This window comes from Procambarus clarkii, chromosome 24 (assembly GCF_040958095.1).
Source record: "Procambarus clarkii isolate CNS0578487 chromosome 24, FALCON_Pclarkii_2.0, whole genome shotgun sequence".
NCBI lineage: Eukaryota > Metazoa > Arthropoda > Malacostraca > Decapoda > Cambaridae > Procambarus > Procambarus clarkii.
Window position 1 is genome coordinate 2,729,251 of NC_091173.1, and position 24,426 is coordinate 2,753,676.

Here is a 24,426-nt window from a genome sequence, read left to right on the forward strand (position 1 = left end):
GACTGGTCAACCAGACTGTTGACCACGGCTGTTCGCAGCCTGACGTACGAATCACAGCCTGGTTGATCAGGTATCCTTTGGAAGTGCTTATCAAGTTCTCTCTTGAACTCTGCGAGGGGTCGGCCAGTTATGTCCCTTATGTGTAATGGAAGCGTGTTGAACAGTCTCGGGCCTCTGATGTTGATAGAGTTCTCTCTCAGAGTACCTGTTGCACCTCTGCTCTTCAACGGGAGTATTCTGCACATCCTACCATGCCTTCTGGTCTCGTGTGATGTTATTTCTGTGTGCAGGTTTGGGACCAGCCCCTCTACTATTTTCCATGTGTAAATTATTATGTATCTCACCCGCCTGCACTCAAGGGAATAGGCTCTTTAGTCGGTCCCAGTAGTTTAGATGTTTTACTGAGTGGATTCCAGGAGTAAAGGATCTTTGCATGCTCTCCAGGTCAGCAATTTCTCCAGCTTTGAAAGGGGCTGTTATTGTGCAGCAGTACTCTACTCTAGAGAGCACAAGCGTTTTGAAAAGTATCATCATCGGTATAGCATCTCTAGTGTGAAAAGTTCTTGTTGTCATTTTTTTTTTTTTGCAGTTGTGACGGCTACTTTATTGTGTTCTTTAAAGGTAAGGTCTTCCAACATGAGTACACCCAAATCCTTTACATTGCCTTTTCGTTCTGTTATGATTTGATCGAGTTTTGTACGTGGTTTCTGTTTTTATATTTTAATTTTTTCCGTAGCGCATGAGCTACGGTAAACACATCGATAAAGACTATACACAAGAGTCCGATGGGAATGAAATGGAGGGTGAGAATGAGATTGTGCCTGCTCTGAGGATGAGGCCTACATGCTCACCATTACCTCCTTGCCCACCCTCTGCACCAATTCGCTCACACAGTTCATGTGGATATGTGCAGCATGAGGATTTTTTTGGCAACAAGTCAGAGGAAGGTGACACTCTCTTTCTGGTTTTAGTGAAGTTGAAATAGAAAAGAGTATTATCACATCTGTCGCTAGTGCCAGCAGTGAGCGTGATGTTACCGAGCGATGTTTTGTCGCATCAGCAGTCTCGCTCAGCCAAATGCCGCCGCATGGCACCGCATGGAGACAATGAGGAACAAAGCCCCTCATGTTAATCGAGGTGCCACTGTGTGTGTATGTGTGTAATTACCTAAGTGTAATTACCTAAGTGTAGTTACAGGATGAGAGCTACGCTCGTGGTGTCCCGTCTTCCCAGCACTCTTTTGTCATATAACGCTTTGAAACTACTGACGGTCTTGGCCTTCACCACCTTCTCACCTAACTTGTTCCAACTGTCTACCACTCTGTTTGCGAAAGTGAATTTTCTTATATTTCTTCGGCATCTGTGTTTAGCTAGTTTATATCTATGACCTCTTGTTCTTAAAGTTCCAGGTCTCAGGAAATCTTCCCTATCGATTTTATCAATTCCTGTTACTATTTTGTATGTAGTGATCATATCATCTCTTTTTCTTCTGTCTTCCAGTTTTGGCATATTTAATGCCTCTAACCTCTCTTCGTAGCTCTTGCCCTTCAGTTCTGGGAGCCACTTAGTAGCATGTCTTTGCACCTTTTCCAGTTTGTTGATGTGCTTCTTAAGATATGGGCACCACACAACCGCTGCATATGCATGCAAAGCAACCGCTTTGGCCTTAGAAAAGTCGTGAAAAAAAAATATATATATATATATATATATATATTAGTATATTTTGGTAGCAGTCTTTCCTGTAGACATATATTATTAAATATGACCGAAAAAGTAAGATTAATAATTCTAACACGAATTTTCTCAATCTTTCGTACATTACGCTTCACTGTTGGAGGTAAATCAAAAATCACTTCTCCAAAATTCATTTTTATTTCTAGTCTGACGCGACACGGGCGCGTTTCGTAAAACTTATTACATTTTCAAAGACTTCACAAATACACAACTGATTAGAACTTACGTCTCTCTGATATTATATCTACATTTGAGTGAGGTGGGAAGGATGATGTGGCATTAACACAAGACAGAACAGGGGATATTAATAGGGTATTAAAAGTATCAACACAAGACAGAACAGAAAACAATGGGTATTGAATAGAAGTGTTTGTAGAAAGCCTATTGGTCCATATTTCTTGATGCATCAAGAAATATGGACCAATAGGCTTTCTACAAACACTTCTATTCAATACCCATTGTTTTCTGTTCTGTCTTGTGTTGATACTTTTAATACCCTATTAATATCCCCTGTTCTGTCTTGTGTTAATGCCACATCATCCTTCCCACCTCACTCAAATGTAGATATAATATCAGAGAGACGTAAGTTCTAATCAGTTGTGTATTTGTGAAGTCTTTGAAAATGTAATAAGTTTTACGAAACGCGCCCGTGTCGCGTCAGACTAGAAATAAAAATGAATTTTGGAGAAGTGATTTTTGATTTACCTCCAACAGTGAAGCGTAATGTACGAAAGATTGAGAAAATTCGTGTTAGAATTATTAATCTTACTTTTTCGGTCATATTTAATAATATATATATATATATATATATATATATATATATATATATATATATATATATATATATATATATATATATATATATATATATATATATATATATAATATAAAATTTATCAAATTTTTATAATCATCATTTTTTCAGATTATTCAGTGGATATTCCCTCGCCAGTTTTAACTTCAGAAGCTGTCATGATGATTGCAGAAATATCTGATATCATTGGTAAGTTTATAAATCTGTTCAGTTCATACAAATTAATAATGATTTTTATAAACAGTAATAATTAACTGATCAAATCAGATGCAGTAACTGAAGTTGTGATCATCATTATCCCATTTTGCACTTTCATGGGGGTATAGAGGCTGCAGAATATAGTAAAACAATATAGGGAAGTAATGTTTTAGATGTGGAATACCACAAGGTTCCATCTTGGAGCCAATCCTTTTTGGTAAATACATCAAAGATATGGATAAGAATATTGCAAACATCATCATCAAATCTACTGATGACCCAAAGATACATGGTTAAGTGTTAAGCAGAAATGATATTGAGGACTTGCAAAGTGACCTACATGAACTCCATAAATGGTCAGAAGACTGGCAAATACTTGTCAATATTCAAAAATGCAAGACCTTAAAAGTTAGGTATTACAGTGCACATCATGACTATCATATCAACACCACTATCAGGATCCACCAGTCAATGAAAGTTGCTAAACAAATAGCAGCTGCAATAAGAAAAATAATGTCGGCCAAATCATAGAAATAATCAAAAGAACCTTTGACTTCAAGGAAAAGAAAGTGGTTTTTCATCAGGTACAAGTTCTGGGTTGCCCTCATCTTGACTAATATATGGAAACTTCACCTTCAAAACCAGCATTGAATGTAATGAAATGCCATTTTCTGGGTGAGACCCAGAGACCTGGCATCAGTCAAGCGAATAGAGTTCTTAGGCCTACTGGGGACCACGCCCCTGGGCCTGGCCCCCCTCAGAGAGGCTGTGGTTTAAACCCCCGTGTGGTTGGAAACATTCTATGTCTGCCATCGACTGCATCAGGCACCCAGAAAGGCAGACGCCCCAAAACAAACCCTATCTGTTTAAAAAATTGCTACTGATAGCTGAAGTGTTGGACAGAACTCCTCAAACTAAAACGAGGAAATGAGCATGACGTCACAACTGTCACCATGCTGCTATTGCTCCCCTTCCTTCTCCCCCTTCCCGAGAGGGGGAATGGGAGAGAGAGCCTCAGACCCCCCCATGCCAGTTATCCACCCACATTTCTGAGGCTAGATATCAAAACTGCGAAAACCGCCAACTTAAGGGTGGGAGGGTTGCCGGGGAGCTTCCGGGTTTCACCCAGAAAATGGCGTTTCATTACGTTCAACGCTGGTTTTCTGGAGGGAGCCCCTTCAGCTCCCTGGAACTATTTAACCAAGGATAAAACAAGAGGGACTTACCCGGGAGGCGGTCGCCACTCGCTCCTCAACTCGAAGGCGAGACAATTGGCTGCAACCGCCGACCCAATGCGACACACGCCCGACTAGGGCCAGGAACATTGACTAGGTAGCGAGCAGCCAGGACTATTCGACCTCCAAAAACCTCGTGTCCAAATGTTAGTCCAAGACATGTTACTGAAAACAGCAGCCAATGCAGCAAATTTACGAACATCATGGGCATGAGGATAAACTGCAGGCTGGCTGGACTGAATAACCCTACTGACAACCTCGGGAGACCTGAACTCTAGAACAGAGGAGAAGGGAAACCGGGTCAACCAGAAGCGCGTTCCCGTCCACCGAGGTCATGACGAGCAGGTAAGGGTGAAGCACCATCAACAAACCCAAGGACCCCTCCGGAAAGCAGCAGTTTCATTCTTCACTAGAAAAGGAGGAGATGGCTGCAAACGAACAAACCTACCACCAGGACCAAAAGAGCAGACACCTCTACGCCGGAGGAGAGCATGAAGCACCCTGAGCACCCCGAACGCAAGCTGCAGCGGCTTCGCCAGTGCCGCACGATATGAGACGACAGTATTCGGCATAAGATGACGGTTTTGAAACAACCAAGAAAGGATGGACAGGACAACCTGATCCGAAACAGAAGCTAACCTATGGTGGGACAAGAAATAATGAAAGGACCGCTATTAAACTTCATACTGCCGCTGAGACAAAGCATGCAAGTGAGACACTATCATTAAAGCCACCTGCTCCCCATACAAGTGGTGATAGACCTGCGTCAGAAAGATAGGACTTGTAGACTTGAGGAGAAGATCGAATCGGCTACATAACAGACTGGCCCGATCTGTTAAAAAAGGCGGAGCCACGGGAAGACCCCCGGGTTCGGACACCAAACAAGCAGTGCCTGAAACCAAGGCTGGGTCAGCCACCAAAGGGCCAAGAGGACTACTCTTCCTTGGTAAGTCTCCAAACAAATCAGGGACCTGGAGCAACAGCGGAACCGGGTGGGAAGAGGTACAGGTAACCCCACCTCGACCAGTCCTGCCTGAAGGCATCGACCCCCGAGAACCTTGCAGTCAGGGAAGGGCACCACATATATCAGAAAATGCCTTGACAACGCTGACATGAATAGGTCCACCTCCGGGAGCCTGTATGTCCAGCAGAGCCAACTGAACGAGTTGGGGTCTACCGTCCATTCCGTGGGCAGGGGAATGAACCGAAACAGACCTTCTGCCAGGACGTTGGACACCCTCCAAACATGAACGGCTAGGAGAGCCAACCACACCGAACAGTAACCCCCGCGGTTCAAGCAATGAACCATCAGGGAGGAGTCCGAATGGAACCGAACCGTCAGTCTGCGAACGACCTGAATCTTCCGAAGTGACATACACACCGCTGTGAACTCCTGCACAGTGCTGTGGGCCCGACGGAAGGATGGACCCCACCACTCCTGGCTGACCTGGTGAGCACTGGTCACAAAGCCTCAGCCAAGAGACGACACGTCCATGAACACATCGAGCAAGGGCTCAGATAGGCGCCAAGGCACTGAACCCCAAAAAAACCCAAGAGGAGAAAGCCAGCGATACAGCAGCTAACGTAAGGCACCAGGTGGCTGAACCCAGCAATCGTGAGAGAGGCGGAAGAGATGTCCCAAAGGAACCAGAACAGTAGACGAAGCCAGACCTGGCTCGGCGGGTAGACCATCACGGCGAAATTCAGACTCCTGCATAAACCCTCGAGCAACCACTGCGTTACCCAGGAGCCCCCTAGAAACAGATGAAGGCGGGACCGCAGCCTCAGCAGAGCCTCCGGAGGGAGGGACAAGGAAGCAGTCCGAGAGTCCCACACAAGACCCAGCTAAGACCAAACCTGAGAGGGAACCAGATGGGACTTTGTCTAGTTCTCCAGGAATCTGAACCCGGCGAGCTGGGAAAGAACTAAATCCCTGGCGAGCAGACATACAGACTGGCTGGGACCCCACAACAAAACTGAGCCAATCCCTAAACCCTGGATGAATTGGTACATATCAATATGTGTTTTAAGATCCAGGGACACCATCCAAGCACCCAGCTCCAATAGATGACAGACCTATCATCTCTTGGAGCCTTGGAGTCTCTGTCATGATTACATCAGAGTAATCATCTGAAAGGAGGGGCAATAGACCCAGGGGGTTCAGACGGGACAAGTTCAGAATGAACCGCAGGTCCTTGCAGTCCTGTTTTGGAACCGAAGCAGGCGGGGAAACTCACCTGAAGGATGAGGACGTTTCGACCATGCCCAAGCAAACCCACTCCAAGATGAGCTGACAGAGCGCAGGAGAAGAGGCATGCCCCTCCAGCCCCAACCCCCCACCACAGCATGCAGCAAGAAACGATCGAAAATGCCCACAAATCATGGACCAGGCATAGGCAAACAGTGCGAGCTTCCTCCCTATCCCCACGTCAATGGGACAAACTGCGAAAGGGCTGACGCCCCCTTACAAGAAGCCGGACGACAAGCAGAGCAATCACCGCGCTGACCACATGTCACCGGCTCTGAAGGCTGTGTGAGCTCAGAAACTGGCACTACTGGCCTACCACGACAGGAGGAAACCCAAGCCCTTACACGATCTTTCCAGGAAGAACCCCCACAGCCCCCCCCCCCCCTGTAAAACCAACAAATGCGACATGGGACGACAACTTTAAGAAGCCGCTTGCAGATACTGCACCACCGCAAACTCTGCAAACAGCAAAGGACAAAAAGTTGAAGAACACCCAAGAGCCAGTGCCCATGTAGATTCTAAAGACTTAAGCGGGCACCGCCTGACGGCATGCAAGACGAGAAGCAAAGAACAGAGATATCGCCTCCTGCAGGAGCATCACAAACAGCTTCAACAAGGCAACCGATGCCTGCACCGCTGAGACCAGCGCACCAGACCCAGGATCGGCACTCAGCGCCTCTACGTTCTCCTGAAGCCAGTCCGAAGACAGCTCGAGAAGGGAAAAGAAACGCAGGACTAAAGCCAAATGGCCACGGGCACGCAAGTCATCAGCTTCCAGAGTCGGTGAAAGGGAGGAAACCTGCACGTGACGCTACACCTGGCTGACGTCCCGTAGAAGGACAGGGGCGAACAAACATGCATTGAAGCGTTCAAACTCACCCCCCAAGGTAAACCTGAACAACGGTAAGAGCCTCGAAAAAGAGCTTCTTGCCACTCAAGCATGTGGGACCGACAGAACGTATGCCATGCCCTCAACGAAAAGATTTTACAGTCTGCCAACTAGGATGACTCCAGAACCTTGTAACGCACCAAGTAAGGAAAGGAAGAACCAAACTCAAAAGAGGCAAGATCCATTATCGAGGCGTAATCTGAGTCACACAGAAGGTAAGCTGCATGAGCCTCCCGTGCCTTATAAGGTGGGATGCGGGAGGCAGAAAACCTCCGGAAGGAAGGGACCAAAGAACACAAGGGAACCCGGAACCGAATCCTGGGAGGGAGCCAATGCCATATCAAACTCATACAGGGAGGGAGGATAAGAAAATCCCACCCCCTGTAACAAGCCCCCACACAGAGGGTACCGAAACCCAAGTGGGGTCAAATGGGGGCCAAGCCCCCCAATGTTAGCTCCTCCCCCTGCCCCGAAAACCTCCACACCAGGGCCCCAGGGCCAAGCTGTCCTCCAAACCCTCTACCTCAAAAGAAAAGGCAAAGTCAACCGGAAAAGCTGGAAAGACAGTGGCCACTAGTCAGACCCAGAAGCACCGGCGGCTGGGGGAACAGGCTCGAATGCCTCCGTCGTCACACTGGAAGGGACATCCCCTGAAACCGCTCTAGTCTCACCGCCAACTAAACCCTGCCCTAACTCCAAAACCCTCAGACGCTTTGGATCCAAGAGCAGGGGGGGAAAGGAACAGGATGAACAACAGCATGAGAAGGACAAAGGGGTGAGGACGAAACCAAAGCCGAAGCGACTAACGCCCACAAATCCGGGTCCCAATAACCAAAACGGGGCAGTCTCGGGGCATCCGGGCAACCAACCTAGCACACTACACCAATCTATAACGTGCATGTAAAGCCGAAGCTGCCTGCACCCGGATACCAAGATCAGAGCGACTGGGTGAAGCAGAGTACATGCAAGCAATGTGGCTGAGCGGACAGAACACTGGACGCATGATCCTGTGGTCCCGGGTTCGATCCCGGGTGCCGGCGAGAAACAATGGGCAGAGTTTCTTTCACCCTAATGCCCCTGTTACCTAGCAGTAAATAGGTACCTGGGAGTTAGTCAGCTGTCACAGGCTGCTTTCTGGGTGTGGAGGCCTGGTCAAGGACCGGGCCGCAGGCACACTAAGCCCCAAAATCATCTCAAGATACCCTCAAGATAACTCACAGGGCTCCAGGTCGAAGGTGTAACCGACCCAACAGGCAGCATGATGGAGACAGAACAGGTAATTGTCACCCTGAGACAAAACGAAAGAGCCACCCTCAAACTCGCACAAAGCGAAATGGGACCCAGAGGACGCATCCATCGGACAACTGAGCCCCAGTGGGGGGGCTTCCAGGGCCCTGAGACGCTCTGCTTAGGAAAGCCCAGGCAAGGTACTGCTAACCAGCACCCAAACTGCCAAACGAACTGCTAAAAGCTGAACCCCCAGGACATCTACACTTTTGGGCACCTAGTGGAAGACCATCAATATAAATAAGAGGTATCAACACCAAGAGCAGACCCCCCCCCCCACCAGGAAGGGAAAACAAAACGAAAAGAAAAACCCCGCAAGAGCACAACGACCCAAGCAGAACAGAGCCAGCCACTGTTATATGGTGAAAACAAGCTGCACAGTACCTTGCACCCCTACCAGTGACAAAGCTACCTCCTACCCAGAGGCAAACGGGTGCATGAAACACCCCAGCCGACTTCAAGGGCGGGCAATCTCTAAGCACCAAAGACCACGATGGAGGTAGGCCTCAAGCAACTTGTGGAAGGGAACCCCAAGCCACAAAGGCAGTACTTACAGGGCACCTAGGGAAGATAACCCTAAGCGCATGCAGCCCGAGTACTGGTTAAATTACTCCTGGCTCTCACACCACCACAGGACAGGACCACACTATAAGGCACAGCACTGGAAAACGTTTGGAACCAGAGTCACACGACTGCTAGTCTCACATCAGCCACAGAACTGTAATTACCTAAGTGTAGTTACAGGATGAGAGCTACGCTCGTGGTGTCCTGTCTTCCCAGCACTCTTTGTCATATAACGCTTTGAAATTACTGACGGTTTTGGCCTCCACCACCTTCTCACCTAACTTGTTCCAACTGTCTACCACTCTGTTTACAAAAGAGAGTTTTCTTATATTTCACCGGCAGCTTTGTTTCATTAGTTTAAATCTATGACCTCTTGTTCTTTAAGTTCTGGGTCTCAGGAATTCTTCCCTATCTATTTTATCAATTCCTGTTACTATTTTGTACGTAGTGATCATATTGCCCCTTTTTCTTCTACCTTTTGCATATTTAATGCCTCTAACCTATCCTTGTAGCTCTTGTCCTTCAGTTCTGGGAGCCACCTAGTGGCATGTTTTTGCACCTTTTCCAGTTTGTTTATGTGCTTCTTAAGATATGGGCATCATACTACCACTGCATATTCCAGCTTTGGTCTAACAAAAGTCGTGAACAATTTTCTGGGGAGAGCCCCATCGGCTCCCCGGAGCTTTACCAGGCTGATATGTTAATGTCAGACTTTGGCATCAGTCATGTGTATGGAGTTCTAGGGCCTACCGGGGACCACGGCCAGAACCTGGTCCCCTCAGAGAGGCAAGGGGAGCAATGGCCTATAGAAACCCCCGTGTGGTTGGAAGCATTCTATGTCTGCCATCAACTGGATCAAGCATCCAGAAAGGTAAGCATTCCAAAACAAACCCCTATTCTGGTTAAAATTGCTACCAAAAGCTGAACTAGTGGATAGAACTCCCAACAAAAAACAAGCAAACTAGTATGACGTCACACGTCACCGCGCCGCTGTCTGTGCAGCTCCCCCCTCCCCGGGAGGGGGAAGGGGGAGCCCCAGATCTCCACCCGCTAACCACCCATCAGTTCTTCGGCTGATGCTATAGGCACCGGTTGTGTGCTCCGGTTCCAGTAGTTGTTTCAGCACTGTATCTAGAGAGTGGTGTCTGTCTTCTAGGTGGTGCGTGAGCCGGGAGTGAGTCTCCAGTACTCGGGCTGCATGCGCCTAGGGTTCCTTTCCCTAGGTGTCCTGTAAGTACTGCCCTTGGGGCCACCTTCCACAAGTTCCTTGGGTTCTGCCCCTGCTAGGCCGTTTACTGCTTGGTTTTCGGCTGCTTTTTGTGTGCTCGGGTGTTCTGTCTCCCTTGTTCGCCTTAGGGTAAAGGGCAGTTTTGCACTGGTGGGGCACAGGGTACTGTGCAGCTTGTTTTCACCAATCATGGCGGCAGGCTCTGTTTCGCTTGGGTACGTTGTCCTCTTGCGAGTTTTTTTTTTTATTTTTGTTTATCTACCTGATGGGTGGTCTGCCTTCGTTCTTGCCCCTTGTGTCCCTTGTGTTCTGTGTATTTTCTGGTGGTTCCCCCTGCTAGGTCCCCGTGAGTGTACACGTCCCGGGGGTTCAGTTGTTAGAAAGTTGTTTGGTAGCTTTGGGTGCTGGTTAGCAGTACCCTGCCTGGGATTACCCGAGTGCGAGTCCTCTTATAGTAAATGCTCGGGACCCCGAGAATCCCCTGGGGGAGCGCGGGTTCAATGAATGTGACCCTAGAGTCCCCTCCTCGCTTCCAGCGAGTTTGAGGGTTGCTCTCACCGCTTGTCTCAGGGTGACTCTCTGTTTTGCCTCTGTCTGCTTCCTGTGGGGTCGGTGACACCTTCGACCCAGAGTCCTGCGAATTTCGTTGCTTGTTGTGGCTCGGTTACCCAGTTGTGCTCACTAAGCGGGTGTGGGCAGCAGGGGTGTTGCACTTTCAGCCTTGGTAGGTGGCAACGCTCTCATTTGTTTGCTCCCCGGGAGCCCCAGGGCTGCCCCGTTTTGGTTTGTGTTGGGACTTGGGGGTGTTGGTTGCTTCGGTTCCTTCCACGCTCCCTTGTCTTTACCCTGGTTTCCCCCTTCCTGCCTGCATCCGGTTCCTTCCCGTCTGTAGGTTCGGGGCGGGGTTCGATGGTTTTGAGACTTGGGCAGTCTCGGAGAATTCCCCTTCCGGGGTAGTGACTGGGGCATTCGAGCCTGTTCCTCCAGCCGTATTGTAAGAGTCTGCCAGTGGGCTCTCTTCCTTAGTATTTTCGTGGCTGCCCTGGTTTTCTGGTACGGCCGGGGCTTTGGGGGGACGGCTCGGCCCCGGGGCCTGTCGTGTGGGTTCCCGGGGTGGGGCTGACTTGGGGGGCCTTGGCCCCATAGGACCCCCCGTGGGGGTTTTCTCCCACCCTCTAGGCGGGGCTTGTGGTTACACGGAGTGGGGTTTTTCCTCCCCTCATGCCATACGTGCTGTTGGGCGTCGGTCCCTCCCCGGGCTCGGTTCCTTGGCCTTTGAGTCGATTGGTTCCGTCCTGTAGGTGGATGCTCCCCCCATTTTTGGGACGGTGTCTTCGTCATGTTTCCCCGTTCTTGGGGTTCTACGTGACTTTTGGTCTCGGGTGCGACTGTGCCTTTGTGTTCTTTTGGGACTGGTGTTTGCTTATGTGTTCTCGAGGGTTCGGGAAGGTTTTCGCTACTTCCCGTATTATTGGAACGTCTGTCGGCTCCTCGTCCGGGTCGCCGTATTGGGCTACTTGTATCCCAGTTGGGCTACTCATGGCCTGGTTGGGTTCCCTTTAGGCTCCTTGTGTTCGCTTAGTTGGCCGGTTTTGTTGTTCCTGCTTCCTCTTTTGGCTCCTGTCCAGTGTGATGGGTTGTTTTTTCTACTTCGCGGTTCCCTAGGGTTGCGTTCTGTTTGGCTACTTTTCTTATGCAGTACAGTATCCACTCAATTTAACGGCCTGTATGGGGCTGTACCCTAGTCGTTATTTCCGGAGCTCCGTTATTTCCGAAGTTAAGTCGGGTCGGGTAATTTTTCAAGTAACATTCAGGTAGGATATATTTTATACTGTATAACTAAAATTAAATAAAGTTCATTGTGTAATTGCATTCCAATTTAGTGCCACGCCGACGATTAAGCCAGTTGTTGGCTCCTGCATGGATGATGTGTGAACACGGTCTGATCAAGTCCAGATGGGTGGGAAAAAATTGATTCATTCCTTTGTATTGCAAAATATTTCAAGTATCAATCAGTGATTGTTAACATTTTCTCAATAAAATTTTAGAGATGTGTTTTGATTTACCCTGAACAGTGCAGGTAATGTATTTTTAATGTTATGACACAGGCTGTGGCGGCCAGGCCATAACAATGGTGATCGAGCCTTGTCACTGAGAGCTAGCCAAGACAAAATATTTTGAGCTCACCTTTTCTCTGCTAACGATAGAATATACATTTGCAGAGACTAATATGTAGCTTTTGTTGAAAAAAAACAATTAATATCTTGTAATACTATAATAAAATTGGTAAATTGACTTATTTTTAATGAAGCTGAAGATTACTGAAGATGCAGAATAAAACCAGTGAAGAGCAGAGGTGCCATAGGCACAATCAGAGAACACTGTATAAACATCAGAGGTCCACGGTTGTTCAACACCCTCCCAGCAAGCATAAGAAATATTGCCGGAACAACTGTGGACATCTTCAAGAGGAAACTAGATTTATTCCTCCAAGGGGTGCCGGACCAACCGGGCTGTGGTGGGTATGTGGGCCTGCGGGCCGCTCCAAGCAACAGCCTAATGGACCAAACTCTCACAAGTCAAGCCTGGCCTCAGGCCGGGCTTGGGGAGTAGAAGAACTCCCAGAAACCCATCAACCAGGTATCAACCAGGTATCAACCAGGTACGAAGCTGTAAAGATTACGTCATCCTCTGCAGCGTTTGTTTTATATTGTTTATATTGTATACAGGGTACATACTGTATGTACACTTATTTTCAGGCACTCACTTCATACAACAGCTAGGCTTACTACTAATTCACATGAGGTCTAATTCTACTTCACTATTGACAATTATTTCTACTGTATATTTACACTGTACAGTATCTTTTTGTCTAGGCTTAATTAATCATTAACACTTATAATACTGTACTCTATCAACACTTTTTACACTAATTTATATGCCTTTCAATCATATTTTATATCGTTAGTGGATGACTTGTCACGACTTGTTGGTGGGAATTCAGCATCGGCGGGTGCAACATGGCTTGTAGAGCATTCGTTGCTGGTGGATGCTCCACGACTTGTTGGTGGGAATTCAGCATCGGCGGGTGCAACATGGCTTGTAGAGCATTCGTTGCTGGGAATTCAGCATGGTGTGTGCAACATGGCTTGCAGAGCATTCGTTGCCGGCGGATGCTCCACGACTTGTCGATGGTAATTCTGCATCGGCGGATGCAGCAGGGCTTGTCGACGAAGATTTTTCATGAACCGTTGAAATCATGAATTTATCTATTTTTGTCTGAATCTGATTTTCTGGCTAACGTTCTGAGACATTGCTTTAAGGCTGTAAGGTGTACATAAAAATTTCCAACAACCTCATGTTTAATTTTTCTTGAATATTCAATGAGTTCCTCAACTTGTTCCAATCTTTTCTGATATCCGACACCTCTAGGCAGAGCCTCACCAACATCGTCCGAGTCATCATCAGAGTCATCAGAGTCATTTCCGAGAACACTTTGCGCAATCTGTTCTTCAGTTAACAATTCATAACCAGGATCGTAATCATTTTCTAACCATTCATTGATATCATTCACTTGTACACCCTGACCAGCTTGGAGCAACATGGTTCGGATCGTTTCTTCAAACCCTTCAAAATCATTGGCTTCATTTTCAAAACCTTCGAATTCACTATCAGATACTGCTGCATCGCATCTAGGCCTCTCTGTTAACAGTTTCTTCCATGAATTTGTTAGTGTGGTTTCTTTCACTTTATTCCAAAGCCTAGCCCAGTGGAATATTGCTTCCCTGATTGTGTACTTTTTTAGATTTTCTAGTGTTCTTTGAGCCCTTGTATCCTTTCCTGTCAATTCATCTTCCTCGCTAGGTAAAACAACTAAAACATCTTCAAGCATTGCTGTTTGGTACATACGTTTAGCAGCAAGGATAACACCTTGGTCCATGGGCTGGATCAAGGATGTTGTGTTTGGTGGAAGTGCCATGCATTTTATTCTGCCATCCCTTGAAATTAACTTGCTAATGGGATGAGCAGGAGCATTATCTAGCAGCAACAATGCCTTAACCTCACTGGCCTTTATTCCACATTTGTTGATCTGGAATTCTCTGACTTCTTTGCAAAAGTGGTTTTCAAACCAGTTTGTAAATATTGTTTGATTAAACCATGATTTCTTAGAACTGTAATATATTACGGGTAATGCCTGCATTATATTTTTTAAGGCTCGAGGATTTTTAGACTTGCCTACCACAGCACATTTTGTCCTGTGAGAGGCATCAGCATTAGCACAGAGCAAGACTGAGAGTCGTTCCTTGCTTATCTTTCATCCAGGAATATTTTCCTGCATCCTACTGGTTAAGGATGTACTTGGTACAGCTCGCCACATAAACCCAGTCTCGTCAGCATTATATACTTGATATTTGCTTAAATTATTACTGACAATGTACTCGTTTAATTTAGCCTTGAATGAATCAACATTAGTGGGATCAGCACTTGACGACTCGCCAGAAATTTTTTTGGTGTTTGAAATGTTATGCCGAGCCTTAAATCTTCCAACCCACCCATCACTTGCATTGAAATCTTTTATACGTAATTGAATGGCAAGTTTACTTGCTGTAACTTTAAGCTCTTCAAATCTTATTGCCATGCCAATTGTGCGGTGCTGAATAAACCACTTATACACTGCAGCATCCAATTGTGGATACTGACCAGACTTTACTGTTTTTCTCTAACATCCAGCACCAGAAGTAGTACACACATGGATGAAAAATTTTCTGACTGATAGAAAAATGAGGGCAGTAATCAGAGGCAATGTATCGGAATGGAGAAATGTCACAAGTGGAGTACCACAGGGTTCAGTTCTTGCACCAGTGATGTTTATTGTGTACATAAATGATCTACCAGTTGGTATACAGAATTATATGAACATGTTTGCTGATGATGCTAAGATAATAGGAAGGATAAGAAATTTAGATGACTGTCATGCCCTTCAAGAAGACCTGGACAAAATAAGTATATGGAGCACCACTTGGCAAATGGAATTTAATGTTAATAAATGTCATGTTATGGAATGTGGAATAGGAGAACATAGACCCCACACAACCTATATATTATGTGAGAAATCTTTAAAGAATTCTGATAAAGAAAGAGATCTAGGAGTGGTTCTAGATAGAAAACTATCACCTGAGGACCACATAAAGAATATTGTGCAAGGAGCCTATGCTATGCTTTCTAACTTCAGAATTGCATTTAAATACATGGATGGCGATATACTAAAGAAATTGTTCATGACTTTTGTTAGGCCAAAGCTAGAATATGCAGCTGTTGTGTGGTGCCCATATCTTAAGAAGCACATCAACAAACTGGAAAAGGTGCAAAGACATGCTACTAAGTGGCTCCCAGAACTGAAGGGCAAGAGCTACGAGGAGAGGTTAGAAGCATTAATTATGCCAAAACTAGAAGACAGAAGAAAAAGAGGTGATATGATCACTACATACAAAATAGTAACAGGAATTGATAAAATCGACAGGGAAGACTTCCTGAGACCTGGAATTTCAAGAACAAGAGGTCATAGATTTAAACTAGCTAAACACAGATGCCGAAGAAATATAAGAAAATTCACCTTCGCAAATAGAGTGGTAGACGGTTGGAACAAGTTAAGTGAGAAGGTGGTGGAGGCCAAGACCGTCAGTAGTTTCAAAGCGTTATATGACAAAGAGTGCTGGGAAGACGGGACACCACGAGCGTAGCTCTCATCCTGTAACTACACTTAGGTAATTACACTTAGGTAATTACTCTGTTGTGCTCACATATTTTAATAGAGTATCCTTTTGTTTCTTTATGTCACTTACTGTACTTTTCCCGATGTTAAACTCTGCTGCTGCTCGTGCATGAGAATATCCTTTATCGAGTTTCTTAATTAACTCCAGCTTCTGTGCAACCGTCGGGCGCTTCCTTTGGGTAACTTTTGGCATTTTGTAAATTAAAAAGATCACAATTAACAGTACAGTAATATCCTTCACAATTGAAGCTAGCCGCGCGAGTTCACAGTAAACAATGGGAACACATGGCCCAGCGGAGTACATTCTAGGTCCGTGGGGAAAAAAATACCTAGTGTCTATACTATAAAAGGTATTTAATAAGAAAACAAAGACTTTTGCCTAATAAAAACTGTTTCAAAATATTTTATTAATAATAATTTAGAATTTTCTTCATTAAACTGAATCATTTTAAAAGAAAATTAAGATGTAGTATATGACTCTGGACGATCCTAGTCGGTGGCCTGGTCGCCATGTGAGGGGACGCTGATGCCACAACAAATCCAATACCGACCGTCGGTAATATCGACCGCCAGACCGGTATAGCAGGCTTCAGATACCGGTCTCCCAAACCGGTCATTAATACCTGCAAATCGGTATAAAAGAGGCCGTTAAATTGAGTGGATACTGTCTTGGTTGGCGCCTTCCCGCAGCGCGGGTTGTGCGGTTCGGCCAGCGTGTCGTACGCATGCGCTGTGGAAGTTAGTTTTGGTCTGGGCGGTGTGTTTCAGTGCTGGTGTTTTGCGCCCTTTTTTCTCAGGTGCTTCGCTTCTCGCTCTTCTCTCTTCTCCGGTATGTGCCCCTTTGCTCCGGGGTTGCCCTGGAGTCAAGCTGTAGGGAGAACGCCGAGGTTTTCCCTGTGTAATGGGTGTGGGCCTCCTCCTTCGCCTCTACCCTGCTCTCCTGCGTGTCCAGCTCTGGCTTCTTCACCTGGCGGTGCTCCCAGGATCTTCTGGGCACTGTTGGGTCGTGTCACGTTCGTGCCTCCGTTCGTGTGAGAGAGTGTCTCAAGATTCTCCTTTAGCTGACAGGAATTGCTCATTGCTGTGCACAGTGCACCGATCTTGTGCACTAGGTCCTATTTCTGTTAACCCTGGATAGTGACCTGGCATGTTGGGTATCTCCAGAATGCCCACTTAACCAGGAACACTTTTATAATACGGAGGCCACCGTATGTCCAGGCAGGAAGTAGATACAGGGAATTAAGCACACTTGCCACCAAGGGTCAGTGAGTACATGTGCTGTTGCCCGCGTGAGAGACAGAGGGTAGACGCCAGACCGTCTGACCTCTGGGGTCAACCGGCGCGATGGTGAATAACAGCTATGACGTGGTCGTGACGTGTTCATGACGTCACTCCTGCTTCTGCTCATCGAACGGTCATTCTGATTGGTTCCCGCTCATTTGCTGCAATGCCATTGGTCAAATTGTAACTCTTTTGTGCTGGGTGCCACGAGATGCCCGGCAGCCCTTGCAAAACCATTCTTGTGAGGGATCTCTTGCATAGAGGACGTGTCCTGTTCTATCTAACGGCCAATAGATAGAAGAACACTGTCTATTCCTCACCGTCAAGTTAACTCAGCGTCTGAAGATTATACGACACACTCGCCCAGAATCACGAGTGTGAATATATTATTCAGAAGCCTAAAGTGACAAATCTCCAGAGCGAAACAGACTGGTATCAGGTAACCCCTGGTGACAAAGATCGTTGTGAGTGACTTAGAGTGAACTAAGGCAGTGCCGCCGCCTAAGTAACCTGTGTGTGACTTTACCACAAGTGTACCTGCATGGTACCACAGCCGCCGCCAGCCGCCACTCGTCCCGAGCGTGTACCCCAGTACCTCAGTACCTCGAGGCGCCCGCTGCCGTCGCCCTCACTACTACGTGACGTTACCACCTTACTCATCGCCAGTGCCAGTGTGTGCGTGTGTGTGTCTGTCTGTTAAGCATACAGCACGCCCTACTGCAAGTACCCTCCGTGTCTACAAGCGAAACCAGCTGTCAGGCCACCTGCGAATGCTTGTATAAATGTGCCTGAGTGAGTGAGTGAGTAAGGAAAGGTACCCTATCTGTAAATACAAGATCTTGTCATTGTTTTATTGTGTCTGTGTTGATCTGAGGTATCAACCACAGTTCTCATCTTCTCATACCTGTCACAGGTTATAGGTGAATTGACGGTGAATGCGTGTTTATCTGTGTGGTATCACTGCATTTCACTAGTCTGTGAATGTGAGCTTCACATACACCACACATTTAGTTATTGTGTGATAATATTATTGTGCATGTTATTGCCTGTCCCATTGACAGTGTAGTTGTTGATTTATTGCATATCATCATTACCGAGTATCCGGTTGGAACTCTTGTGATCCCTTTGCATACCGGCAATTAGGTTGCCGTGTTAATGATTGGCTGTCAACTGTGTTAAGTTAGGTGTTTCTCCACGAGTGGATACGAGTCATTTAGCCAGACATCAAGAGTCTTGCTAATACAACCATAGCTTTGCTGACGCCAATCTAAAGTAAATCAAGCATCCTGTGTATTAGTGGTTAAGTTAGTAAATAAACTACTGTTAAGCTTTATGCGGTGTTTCCGTTGAACCACTTCTGAATACTGCCAATCAAATACTGAAGCCTTCAGTTCTAGTGTCTTCACACCGAGTTGCCTATTATTCGCTAAATTATTAATGTGATGAGGACTCTAGGAGTCCCTTAAAGTGTTAAATCATTGAGGAGATTCCAACGATCAACGTGGAGCAGGACCAGGTGAGACTGGTCTGAGAAGAGACCCTCAAGGACTCTAACTCGACCTTGCTCCCAGGCCCTGTACAGTTGCTCTCGTATTTTCTATTCTGCTAATTCCGACAGCTTCGTGAAGCGTCTGCCACATGTACATTGGCGACGTATGCATTGCAGTCGTGAAAGCAAAAAAGAAAACCCCCACAGTTCGACAGGTGAGTTTTTGCGGTCTGGCGTCTTTCGGCCGGGCACTGGATGCGGAGATGTTTATATACCTGTCTTTATTTAGGTATATTTGTGTACGAATGAGACTGTTAGCACACCAGTGACTGTCCCTTTTCAACCCTTCCAGTCCCACTCATGTGCATGTCCAACCCATGCTAGAGTCATTCAGGGGACCCACCTCTTTCGTGTTATGAGGTGTGTGGGTTGTGGTGCTGGTAATGTACACACCTGGTAGGGCTCTCCTGGTTGTGCTTGTGGGGTTGAGCTCTGGCTCTTGGGTCCTGCCTATATGGAAGAACATGCAGGATAGTACCAGTGGAGTGCAGTGGTACCATAGGCACAATCGGGGGACACTGTGTAACCATCAGAGGTCTGCGGTTGTTACACGTCCTACCTGCGAGCATACGCCATATTGCCGGTGCATCCGTGGACTTCCAAGGAACACTAGCCTGTTTTCAAATAGAGGTTCCGGCCCATCCTGGCTGTGGTGGGTATGTGGGCCTTCGGGCCATTCCAAGCAACAGGCTGGTGGACCACCCTCGCACAAGTCTAGCCTAGCCTCGGGCCGGGCTTGGGGTGTAAATGAACTCCCAGAACCCCATCCATCAGGTATCGAGCAGGTATCTTCGCCGTTGGTCGCTTGGTGTGCAGGTTCCTGGGCCTGCTGGGTTCTGTCGTGTCTCCGTTGACCCTGTGAACGTGACCCTGTCTGGGGTCTGCCTGTACCATTCTCTGCCTTTGCAGAGGCAAGTTGCTATTTACATGTTGCGGTGGTGCCTGTTGCTGCTACTGCACGTGTGCATTGGTAACGTGTTTCGCGGTGGCGTGTCCTTGTTCCTGTGTCCGGTTGTGGTGTGGCACTTTGCTGCTGTTTTGTGCCTAGGGTTTGCTTGTTAATTTTTTTGTGGTCTTTGGGTTCCTGGCTTGGCTCTTCCTTGTGCATGGGGTTTCTGTTCCTGCCTGATTGTCCATCCCTGGTTGTTTCCTGGGGTTTGTGCTTCAGCTCTTTTGTCCTGCCTCTCCCCCAGTCGCTTCCCTGGCATCTCCTTTGGTCGGTTTTGCCTGCACTTGCTGCTGTAGGGAGGGGGGTCGGTTTCTACCGCTTCCCTTCCTTGTGCGTTCCTTTTGTTTCCTCCTCTGCCGCAGTGGTGTTCTTCGTGCGTTCCTTGGCTTCTTGGGCGTTCTTTCAGCCTGTGTCCTATGGTGCGCTTATTGGTTTTGGTCTGTTTTAGTTGGTCGTACCCCTTGGTTCAGGTACTATTCTGGTGGCAACCCTTATGCCTTCTTCGGTTTTCCTGGCTTGCTCTGCTGTTGGCTTTTTGGGGTCTTGCAATGTCTCGCGTCGGACCCATCGTTTCTGATCTCCTGGCGGGCTTGCTTGCATTGGGGAGTTTTCTGTTCGACAGACGTTCCATCTCCTTGTGCCTCCTGGGCTTCGGTGGGCGCGCCCGAGATCTTTCCACGGCTCCGCCTTATCCTGGGCTTGGAGGGGCCTTGTCGGGGCTGCTTACGTTCTGCCTCGCGGTCTCGCCTCCGGTTGGTGGTCGAGTGGCTTTGTGGTAGGTGTCCCACGTGCGTACTTCTTCTTTTGGCGGCAGTATGGGGTATTTTGGCGGTCCTTCCTTTTCCTGTCCCTTCTTAGGTGGCTACTCTTGTTAGCGTCGGCTAGGTTTTCTGGTGGGGGTTGGGGGCCGTCATCTTGCCACATACTGTCGCCTCTTTTTGTGTAGCGCTGGCGGAGCCGCTTCGGCTTACTTTCGGTCTTGGTGTTGCTTCTGCACCGTTAGTCAGCTGTCTCGTGCGTTGTTTTGCCTCCGGCCTGTTCATGCGCTGCTTGCACCGTCCTGGTCTTTGGTGTGCGTGCTCTGTCTTCTTATCGAATGGTGGTGCCCCTTCGGTTCTGGTTTGTTTTTTCATCGGCTCTTTTTCCTGTTGGCATTTGCCTCTGGGGGTCTGGTTGCTGAGCTTCTTGCTCGTCCACAGGGGTTTTCTGCTCCTTCGGTTTTGGCGTTTTGGTTGTTCGGTGCCAGTGGTCTCCATCTTTTCTGGCTCGGGATGGGGCTGCTGCGTTCTGGAGGGGTCCTTGGATTGTCGGTGTTTGGTTGGTCGGGCCAGGGGTGTGTCATGTTTTGTGTTCAGTGGCAGCCCTCCGCTGTTATTTGCTTGCCACGGTATCTGTGTCCGGGGAGTGCTTTGAGTTGATCCGGTTCCGTTCTTCCCTGTTCGCGGGTGACGGTGTCCCGAGTTGTCAGCCGTGTTCTTGCGGCTAACCTGCCTGTGTTCTTTCCACATTCCCGTGGTGTTCGTGGCTACGCTGCTCTTGCTGCCATCTGGGCAACGTGTCCTTGCTGTCATTCGGGCACGGATCTTTGGTGTTCGTACAGGGGCCTTGCTGCTCGTTGTCTCGTTGTTCCCGGGCCTTTTCGGGGCTGTGACGCCTTGGGTTGGCTTTTGCTGCCGGTTGTCTCGTTTCCATTGTGGGGTGCATGGGAGCCGGTCGGCCGAGCGGACAGCACGCTAGACTTGTGATCTTGTGGTCCTGGGTTCGATCCCAGGCGCCGGCGAGAAACAATGGGCAGAGTTTCTTTCACCCTATGCCCCTGTTACCTAGCAGTAAAATAGGTACCTGGGTGTTATTCAGCTGTCATGGGCTGCTTCCTGGGGGTGGAGGCCTGGTCGAGGACCGGGCCGAGGGGACACTAAAAGCCCCGAAATCATCTCAAGATAACCTCAAGATGGTGTCCGCCTCCCGGTTCCGTCCCTTTGACCTTCTTCTGTGGGTAGTTAGCTCCAGGGAGCCAACGGGGTTCCCCCAAGAAAACCAATGTTGAATGTAATCAAACGCCATTTTCTGGGTGAGACCCGGAGGTTCCTCGGCAACCCTCCCTCCCTCCGGTTGGTGGTTTTTCACGTGTTTTGACATCCAGTCTCAGAACTGATGGGTGGATAGCCGGCGTGGGAGGTCTGGGGCTCCCCTTCCCCCTCCCGGGGAGGGGGGAGCTGTGCAGACAGCGGCACGGTGACGTGTGACGTCATACTAGTTTGCTTGTTTTCTGTTGGGGAGTTCTATCCACTAGTTTGGCTTTTGGTAGCAAGTTTAACCAGAATAGGGGTTTGTTTTGGGATGCTTACCTTTCTGGATGCTTGACCCGGACGATGGCAGACATAGAATGCTTCCAACCACACAGGGGTTTCAATAGGCCATTGCTCCCGTTGCCTCTCTGAGGGGGAGCATACAGGGGACCACGGCCAGAACCTGGCCGTGGTCCCCGGTAGGCCCTAGAACTCCATACACATGACTGATGCCAAAGTCTGACATTAGCATATCAGCCTGGTAAAGATCCGGGGAGCCTCCGGGTCTCACCCAGAAAATGGCATTTCATTACATTCAACGCTGTTTTTTTTTTTAGTATTTTGCCATCCATGTATTTAAAAGCAATTCTGAAGTTAGAAAGTGTAGCATAGGCTCTTCGCACAATGTTCTTAATGTGGTTCTCAGGTTACAGTTTTCTGTCTAGAACCTAGATCCCTTTCTTTGTCAGAATTCTTTAAAGATTTCTCACATAATTTATAGGTTTATGTTCTCCTATTCCACATTCCATAACATGGCATTTATTCACATTAAATTTCATTTGCCAAGTGGTGCTCCATATACTTACTTTGTCCAGGTCTTCTTGAAGGGCATGACAATATTCTAGGTTTCTTATCTTCCCTATTATTTTAGCATCATCAGCAAACATGTTCATATATATATCTGTATTCCATCTGGTAGATCGTACATGTAGACAATGAACATTACCAGTGCAAGAACTGAACCCTGTGGTACTCCATTTGTGACATTCCTCCAATCCGATACATTGCCTCTGATTACGGCCCTCATTTTTCTATCAGTTAGGAAATTTTTCATCCATGTTAGAAGCTTACCCGTCACCCCTCCAATATGTTCCAGTTTCCAGAACAACCTCTTAAGTGGAACTCTGTTGAAAGCCTTTTCTGGGGGAAGCCCCGTCGGCTCCCCGGAGCTTTACCAGGCTGATATGCTAATGTCAGACTTTGACATCAGTCATGTGTATGGAGTTCTAGGGCCTACCGGGAACCACAGCCAGAACCTGGCCCACTCAGAGAGGCTAGGGGAGCAATGGCCTATAGAAACCCCCGTGTGGTTGGAAGCATTCTATGTCTGCCATCGACCGGGTCAAGCATTCCAAAACACACCCCTATTCTGGTTAAAATTGCTACCTAAAGCCGAACTAGTGGATAGAACTCCCCAACAGAAAACAAGCAAACTAGTATGACATCACACATCACCGCAGCTCCTCCCTCCCCGGGAGGGGGCAGGGGGAGCCCCAGACCTCCCACGCCAGCTATCCACCCATCAGTTCTTCGGCTGATGCTATAGGCACCGGTTATGTGCTCCAGCTCCAGTAGTTGTTTCAGCACTGTACCTAGAGTGTGGTGTCTGTCTTCTAGGTGGTGCGTGAGCCGGGTGTGAGTCTCCAGTACTCGGGCTGCATACACCTTGGGTTTCCTTCCCTAGGTGTCCTGTAAGTACTGCCCTTGGGGCTTGGGGTCACCTTCCACAAGTTCCTTGGGTCCTGCCCAAGGAACTGCCCCTGCTAGGCCGTTTACTGCTTGGTTTTCAGCCGCTCTTTGTGTGCTCGGGTGTTCTGTCTCCCTTGTTCGCCTTAGGGTAAGGGGCAGTTTTTGCACTGGTGGGGCGCGGGGTACTGTGCAGCTTGTCTTTACCAATCATGGCGGCCGGCTCTGTTCCGCTTGGGTACGCTGTCCTCTTGCGGGGTTTTCTTTTTTTTTTGTTTATCTACCTGGTGGTGGGGAGGTGGTCTGCCTTCGCTCTTGCCCCTTGTGCCCCTTGTGTTCTGAGTATTTTCTGGTGGTACCCCCTGCTAGGTCCCCGTGAGTGTACACGTTCTGGGGGTTCAGCTCTTAGAAAGTTGTTTGGTAGCTTTGGGCGCCGGTTAGCAGTACCCTGCCTGGGATTACCTGAGCGCGAGTCCTCTTATAGTAAATGCTCGGGACCCTGGGAAACCCCTGGGGGCGCGTGGGTCCGATGGATGTGACCCCAATGTCCCCCCCTCGCTTCCGGCAAGTTTGAGGGTTGCTCTCACCCTTTGTCTCTGGGTGACTCTCTGTTTTGCTTCCGTCTGCTGCCTGTGGGGTCGGTGACACCTTCGACCCAGAGTCCTGCGAGTTTTGTTGCTCGTTGTGGCTCAGTTACCCAGTTGTGCTGACTAAGCGGGTGCGGGCAGCAGGGGCGTTGCACTTTGAGCCTTGGTGGTGGCAACGTTCTCGTGGTTTACTCCCCAGGAGCCCCGGGGCTGCCCCATTTTGGTTCGTTTTGGGACTTGGGGGTGTTGGTTGCTTTGGTTCCTTCCACGCCCCCTTGTCTTTTCCCTGGATCCCCTTTCCTGCCTGCATCCGGTTCCTTACTGTCTGTAGGGTT

The 24,426-nt window shown here is 48.1% G+C and overlaps 1 protein-coding gene across 4 annotated transcripts in view; it reads left to right on the plus strand.

Moving 5' to 3' along the window:
* Positions 1-24,426, plus strand: part of LOC123761800 (uncharacterized) — a 653,931-nt gene that overhangs the window by 39,789 nt on the left and 589,716 nt on the right. For all 4 annotated transcript variants that reach the window (XM_069330457.1, XM_069330459.1, XM_069330458.1 and 1 more), the window contains one exon: positions 2,660-2,737. In XM_069330457.1, coding sequence (XP_069186558.1) covers positions 2,660-2,737 — 78 coding nt within the window. The remainder of the gene's footprint in view (positions 1-2,659; positions 2,738-24,426) is intronic.